At 30.2% G+C, this 7,997-nt stretch overlaps 1 protein-coding gene across 1 annotated transcript in view; it reads right to left on the bottom strand.

Annotated features, from left to right (window-relative positions):
• Nucleotides 1-218: 218 nt before the first annotated feature.
• LOC134546272 (uncharacterized) overlaps nucleotides 219-7,997 on the bottom strand; it is a 30,873-nt gene continuing 23,094 nt past the window's right edge. The window contains exons 6-7 of the mRNA XM_063388980.1: nucleotides 5,876-5,948; nucleotides 219-473 (exon numbers count right to left, since the gene is read on the bottom strand). Coding sequence (XP_063245050.1) covers nucleotides 449-473; nucleotides 5,876-5,948 — 98 coding nt within the window. The 3' untranslated portion in view covers nucleotides 219-448. The remainder of the gene's footprint in view (nucleotides 474-5,875; nucleotides 5,949-7,997) is intronic.

The raw sequence follows: 7,997 nt of genomic DNA, 5'->3' as shown, positions 1-7,997 counted from the left end.
ATTTACAGTTTATCGCAAACGAGATAAAATTTATAGCTTAAGTAGTTTAGTTTATACCTAGAATTTTTTTTAATATTTTGGAGTAATGATTATTTCCGAAAATTATGGCAACAAAACCACGATAACAATCAAAGTTAATGGCAAATGCCTGAGAAACATAATTATCTTTCAACATAAATGCAAACGCCAAGGGATGGTAAACAAATAAAAAATAAAGGTTTCTATTAGTTGAGATATATTTCATTACAACTGTACATATTTCACTCACAGTGCAAAGACACATGTGCATACACTTTCCATCAAGTACGTGAATACGCAGCTTCTTTTCGTAGCCATCTGGAGCTACCACAATGTGAAGTAATTTATTCACGTAGGTTTTTTTTTTAATTCTCGGGTATCCACTGCACAATCTCCGAAAATGTACGTTGCCATTCCGCTAGGGACGTATTCACAGAGGACATTTCAAGGCTGTCCTAAAACAAAATAAAAAATATCTATAGTCAACGCTTATTATACAGTATTAGAATAGTTATAAGGCCGTACAATTACATGTACCTTGGTACGGCAATTTACGTATGCACCATGTAAGTCTTAAAAAAAAACCTTTCGACTCGGCCTTAAAGCACATGTAAATTTTCAATTTCATATTTGTTTGAAAAAATTCGGGAAAGTTTCTGGAAAACTCTAGAATCTTTCCGAAAAATTTCCCTATATGTTCTCAAATATTCCAGAAGGATTGACCAAACATTTTCGTATTTTCCATGCAGCCAAATTTTTTCGAATGTTTCCTGTTTCATTTATCCAAAATTTTCAGACAATTTATATTATTCTTTCAATAATAATGACATGGTCACGAATGTGCAGGTAGACACGTTCGCTACTGGGCTGCTATAAAATACTCCCAAGAAAATTACATATTCATGTACTCCCATAAGTTAAACACTAAACATATTCGCCGGCCCTTGAGCTAAATGTTGAAATTATTCCCAACAACATATTTCAGATTATAAAGTTTGGTCAAATATCTAAGATTATAAAGAAAAAAAATTGACAGGTTCGATAATGCATATACTAAGGGAGTAATTGATAAAATGTTCTGCGACCAAATTTTGGTCACACATTGCAGTAAGTGATTTGTTCTTATTAATAATCGTCTAAATAATGTTTTATATAATATTTATGTATTTACAATATTTCCTGAGGGATGTTATATTTTTTTTACGAAGTAATAAAACTTCAACGAATGCAATGTCTTTTCCTATTAAGGAGGTTATTGTGATTTCAATTTATTAGGTAAACCTTCCTTTTATTTTCTCATTGTCTGCTTTTTTCCATTAACGGACATGAAGTTTTTAATTTCATTCATGTAATAGTTTGGAAGTTAATTTTGCAAAATTACGGGAGATATCGTGTCCATTAAAATGATAAAGATTTGTTTATTATATATACATATACATATAAAATTTTGAGTTGATGATGGTTTTGCGGCGAAAAATATTGATGTAGAAATTTTCCGAACGTCGCACCATAATTCATTCCGCAATATGTAGTATTGCTTCAAAATCTACCTGAAAATGTTATGATGAAGTTACATACGTAAAACATAAAATATAAAGTAAAATGGATAGATTAAGAAAGAAAAAAATAATTGAAAATATTTTAAGTGAGAAAAATCTGATGTGTTTTATTAACATTAATTCAATTCACTAATGTTCTTTTAAATAAGTATTACGTAAAAATAATGATTGTTTAAGAAGACAAATACCTTCTAAGAAGTAAAATGAGACACATAAATGTTACTCTCTGTACTGCGTAATGTGTAAATTAATAGATACGACATAACGTGTTTATAAAAATTAAGATGACAATAACAGACCAAAATAAGTCCCTTTCGGCACATCCTACAGGCGTAGATAGATTTCAAAGTAGACTGGGTACGATTGTGCCAGGGTACGGTCGTAACAGTCGTCGTATTGGCGAAACTATAAGGAATACCGGGGGAGGGGGGGGTGCAAGGGAAGAGAGGAGCGGCGTGCCTGCCCGCAAGTGTTCCACAGTCTTGCGTCAGCCGGCGCGCGACGTAGCGGCTTGCAGAGTAGGTACCACATTACTATTGCTCCATGAAATGTAAGTTTATTTGTTCGATTTCTTTGTGTGATTGTGGTTTTATGTATACAGCTAGAGTGATAAGTGTTTTTTTTCTCGTAACAACGTAAAAATTAGTGGTTAAATAGCAGTGATTACTTTGAACTTATGTTATCCGGTATAATCATGGCAATTGTTTTTTTTTGCGAATGAATGCAATGGGTACGGTTGTGCCATATTTTCTATGTACAGTTGTGACATAAGTAATTTTTTTTTTTTGCATTTAGATGCGAAAAATGGATCCAATTCCAAGGAAAATCTAAGCTCTGGTCCCACATTGAGTGCACAGATGGTAGTCACCATTACATTTGTCATAACTGTGAAGAGTCTGACTAGATCTCAGTAGGTTACACTTTACATTTTATTGATTTTGGTTTTGTTGTTGCATGTTCACTTATACAAATGTTTATTTAAGCTGTTATACAGCTGATTCCAATTTTAGTTAACTATTGGCTGATTAATATGATTTCTGTTAATAATTAAAGTTATAAGTGATACAAATATTACTTTGTTTCCTGCGTTTTACCACAAAATGATTGTATAACATTTATTACATGCCTTATGGGTGATTTTGACCATCTATGTGTATTTTAATCTTAAGATGACATTCAGTTTAGCAACCTATTGGCTGATTAATATGAAGACTGTTAATAATTAAAGATGCTACAAAGCGTTATTACTTATAAGTGATGCAAATGTTTCTTTGTTACCGACGTATTTCATCACAAAACGATTGTATGGCATTTATTACATGCAATAAAGTTGATTAAAGGCCATTTATGTGTATTTTTGAACCTGTCACTTTCGACCCCAGGCACTATCACAACTGTTTTTCGGGTAGGGACGATTGTGACTTTTTTCTTTTTTTTTCATATGGCTTCTATAAGTTAACATTTGCAATTATAGACACAATTGTAGTATTTATGCGTAGACAAATGTCCATTTCACTATAAAACACACCTTGCTTCCAGCTAATTGTAATACTTACGAAATTATGGGCGATCAAATGAAAATTGGCACAACCGTACCCAGTCTACCCTACTTATTTATTATGGAAATATATTCCAAACTTCAATAAGTTTCTCGAACATTTTAAGAACTTAATGTACGTAATATATTTATGTTCTCCAATATTATGAAATGTTCGATTAAATATCTGCTCCTTTTCCATGCAGCGAAAATATTACGAATATTTTTAACTTAATGTATCTAGCATTGAATAGTTTATAACGCAGCATTGAATGGCTTATAACGAATTTCATATTATATGCCAACTAAGGTAATTATTTTATTTTTCTTGACTTTCAAATACTAATGCATTAATAACGTGGTCGTATAAAAACTTACTTTGCACCAAGTTTTAAGATAATATTAAAATGATTAAAAATAATTTCAGACAAATTTGATACCAAGAAAACTTTAGTTTTTATTTTAAATTTCACCCATGTTTTTTTCGCTAATAATTAATTCCATCGAAAATTGTTTCAGCCAACGCTTTATACGAAGTTTAGGATTCATACAATACATTATAACGGATTCGATAGTATACATATTTAAAAAAAGAATGATTTTTTTTTACTTTCAAACATTATTATTTCCACCCATTGCAGTAATGGTTGGGTATACAAAAACTAATATTAACAATAGTTTTAAGTGTTTATTTAGAGAGTTAAACAAAAATAAGAATGAATAATATAGTGTACCGGGTAGATAAGTTTAATTTATTTTCTCATTCCAATCCCAGGTTTTTTCAACCCCTTGCAATAATGGTTTGTATTATCAAAAATTGTTTCAGACAAAAGTTTTAGATACAAATTATAAGATTTATAAACAATTTGAGCGAATTTGATAGTGTGCCTACTAAGGGAGTTATGAATATTTTGTTATTCAACCCCTGTTTATTCCACCCCTTGCAGTCATGGTAGGTCGTATAAAAAATAATTCAGAACAAAAGTTGTAGATAATAATTCAAGGTTTTACAATAAATTAGAATGAATTTATAGTATACGTGGTACAGAAATGATGAATTTTTTTAAAATTCTATACGTGTTTTTTTTTAACTCCCTGCAGCAATTGCTCATCAAATCAAAAAGTTATTTCAGACAAAAGTTTTAGATAAAAATTACACAATTTACAAACAATTTGAACAGATTCAATTGTGTTCTTACTAAGGAAGTTATAACAATTTTTTTGCTTACAACCCTTGTTTTTTTCACCCCATGCAAGAATGTTGGGTTGTAAAAAAATTATTTCAGACAAACGTTTTAGATAATATTTAAAAGTTTTACAAACCATTCGAAAATGTTTAATAGTGTGCCTATTAGGGAATGATAAAGTTTGTTTGTCTTTCAACCCCTGTTATTTTCCATCCTTTTAAGTATTGGTGGATCATACAAAATATAATTTCGGACGAAAATTTTAGATAATATTCTTAGGTTTCACAATAGAAATAAATTGATTTAAAAGTGTAAAATGTACGGCTTTTATGAATTTTTTAAAATTTCCACGCTATTTTTTTAAACCCCTTGCAGCAATGCTTTGTCTTATCGAAAATTGTTCCAGACAAAAGTTTTATATACAATTTATAAGATTCAAAAAATATCCAAATGAATTCGATTTTGTGCATGCGAAGGGAGTTATTTCTTTTGTCCTCCAGACCTTGTTTATTCTATCCTTAGCAGTAATGGGTTGTCTTATAAAAATATTTTAGAAGAAAGTTGTAGATAATAATTTAAGGTTTTAGAATAAAACAGAACGGATTTTATAGTGTACATGGTAAGTAAATTATGAATTTTTTGAAATACTACACCGTTATTTTTTCATCCCCCTTAAACTTGATTTTTTTTTAAATTTCCACCCCATTTTTTTAACCCCCTTGTAGCAATGGTTCATCTTATCAAAAATTGTTTCTGACAAAAGTTTTAGATAAAAATTATAAGATTTACAAATAATTCAAAAATAACTTCTGTACTGTGCCAAAAATTAATATTAAAGTGGAGGAAAATTTGGCAATAGCCTATTTGAAGTAACTATGAAACCATGGAAACTACACTGTAAAAAATTGCAGTAAATTTACGGATTTTTCAATGAATAATTAATTTGAATTAAACGATGTGTTCTTTCTTAATCTCAGAAAACTGATATTTGTAGAAAATACGCCTTATTTCGACTTCCATTTGAGTATTTCGTTGTAACAGGGTAAACACAAGCGTGGAAGGCAAAAAATAAGTTTTTTTTAAATATTTAATAAGATTTTGAATTATTGTTATTATAATAAGATTGTTGTTGTTTACTCAGGTTCAAATTACATCAACGTAAATTTTCAAGGATAAACAGCAACTTCACGATGATTCCTGGATAATTGTTTACCAGCGTTCTTTGTAAATTTAAGTTGAAATTGTTTAACAGTGTAGGTAAACCATAGAAAATATAAATCAAGTTGGTTGGATCGGGTTGCGACCACAAAATATTCTGCAATGCATTTTTGTGTTTTAACACTGTGCCAACTCACTAGGTGGTAGATACATTTATGAACGGGTAAATTCACACGGACTTATTTATGATTTTTAATACTTCTCTACAGAGGAACCTGAAGTATGAAGTGAAATAACAAAACCACGAATACCATCTGATCCCTCCTCCCCATTTTACCTTCCTTAATATTGCTATCACTTTGTCGTGTTAGTTTAAAACAAGCGAAAACGTTTGTTTTGGTTGAATACATACTTACTTCATGCATTCTATGAGAACTTTGGTTGCCTGGCACGTGGAACTAGTTGCGTCCTCACGTACTGCACTGTTCACTGTCAAGAGAATGCAAACCAAAACACAGTTAAGATTGGTGCATCTTATGCTCAAAAGACTTGCCTAAATATGTTGCTAGTAAATACTTTTGGGAGCCTACGAATTAAGGGGATGCCTCCCATTATAGGTCATGAGTTTATATTTACGTTAAAAACAGATAATATTTTAGACCTTATAAATGTTTAAACTTTAACAAAATGAAATATATATATATATATATACATCGAATACTTTTTGCATAATTAGGGGCCAAAGTTATTTTTTGTTTTGTTTTTGGAGGGTACAAATTAAGAGAATCAACTGTAAAACAGGATTAATACTTTTAAGGTTTAAAGGATATGACACTGGCTACTTCATGATAGGGTTTGTATGTCTATTACAAAATGTATATTTGCTTAGCTAATCCTCACAAATTTAAATTATTTTGTAAGGCCAAGTAGAATCAAATAACATTTTCTAAAAAAAAAAAAAAAAAATGGAAACGTTTCTTGAAGTAGCCAATATCATTGCTGTTATATATAAATAAATGTAGTTTAAAAAACTAAAGAAACATGCTTTTAAAGATTATTAAACTAAAAAGTAAAAAATAATTTTAAAATTTAATTTATGACAATAGTATATAAGCAATACTAGTATAAATGAGAAAAAAGCTTGAGGTGCTTTGTGCCATATTTTTTGTATATTAAGCGCCCCATGCTTTGTTCTCATTTATACTAGTATTGCTTATATACTATTGTCATAAATTAAATTTTAAAATTATTTTTTACTTTTTAGTTTAATAATCTTTAAAAGCATGTTTCTTTAGTTTTTTAAACTATATTTATTTTTAACTTTTTAGTTTGATATTCTTTAAAAGCATGTTTTTTTAAACTATATTTATTTTTAACTTTTTAGTTTGATATTCTTTAAAAGCATGTTTTTTTAGTTTTTTAAACTATATTTATGTATAATTATCATAGGGAAATGAGTTACCGACACTACCTATTACCATCTGAGATAACTATTTGGAGTTGCAACGTCACAAAGAAATGGTAAAGTCTCTCCGAATCATTTACAGTTAGATGTATGTATATAATCTTAGAATTTACCGAAAAAAAAAAAAAAAACTTTTTTTTTTTCGGCGTGGCTGGGAGTAGAGCCCACGATCGCTGAATCCGAAAGCTGACGTTACAGAAGTCGCACGCCTTAGACCACTCGGCTAACGAACGCAACGAAATTTGTGGGACATTTTACAGTGATAAGCCACTCACTCTTAGTCGACAGAGTTACAGACGGACAGAGTTACAGACGGACAGACAAACATACAGGTGAAGCTAATATAAAGCATGTAACATGTAAAAAAATCCTCTTTTACAGTAGAATCTATTTATTTGCAATTCCCAAAAACATTAAAAAAATTAACTTTTGCAACTAATTATGCAGAAAGTATATGTTGTTAATAGTTTTCATTTCATGGAAGTTAAACTATTAAAAACGTTTACATGTTTACCAGTGTTTCACATTTAATACAAAACAATGACCTACAATTTCACGCACCCTCAGTAAACATATAGATTTTTGCAGCCAAAACACAGTTTTTGAGGTATTCTGTTTTCTGTTCCTGTTCTCATATAAATAGTGGAACAGCATGCTGATAGTGTAGCATGAAATTATTTCTTCAAAATTAATGTAAGAATATACAGCGAGAGTCTGAATTCAACCGGAAAACTTCAGCTGTAGGTCCATTACGAAAATAAAGTAAGTTGGAAGCGTAAGAACGACTTTTGTTCTTTAGTGCTTCCAAAGGCTTGTATACGTGTTTGAAGTTAGAGCTGATCAACTGGTTTATTGCAAATAATAGCGAAGTTATTTAAGATGGAACACAGGACGTCAGGATAGTGTTTAAACAAATTTCAACAACCTCTAGGAAACTTATCACTGTTTTGAAAATATTTATTGAAAAAAAAAATCAGTTTTAGCAACACGTCAAATGAAGCTTTAGATGAGTCTTTCAACGTGGAAGATTGATTAAAAACAATTTTATGGACGTACGCCATTCTGGTTTACAC

The sequence above is a fragment of the Bacillus rossius genome, chromosome 1 (assembly GCF_032445375.1).
Source record: "Bacillus rossius redtenbacheri isolate Brsri chromosome 1, Brsri_v3, whole genome shotgun sequence".
Taxonomy (NCBI): domain Eukaryota; kingdom Metazoa; phylum Arthropoda; class Insecta; order Phasmatodea; family Bacillidae; genus Bacillus; species Bacillus rossius.
Note: the sequence above shows the minus strand (reverse complement) of the source record. Positions and strands in the feature narration are given on the sequence as shown.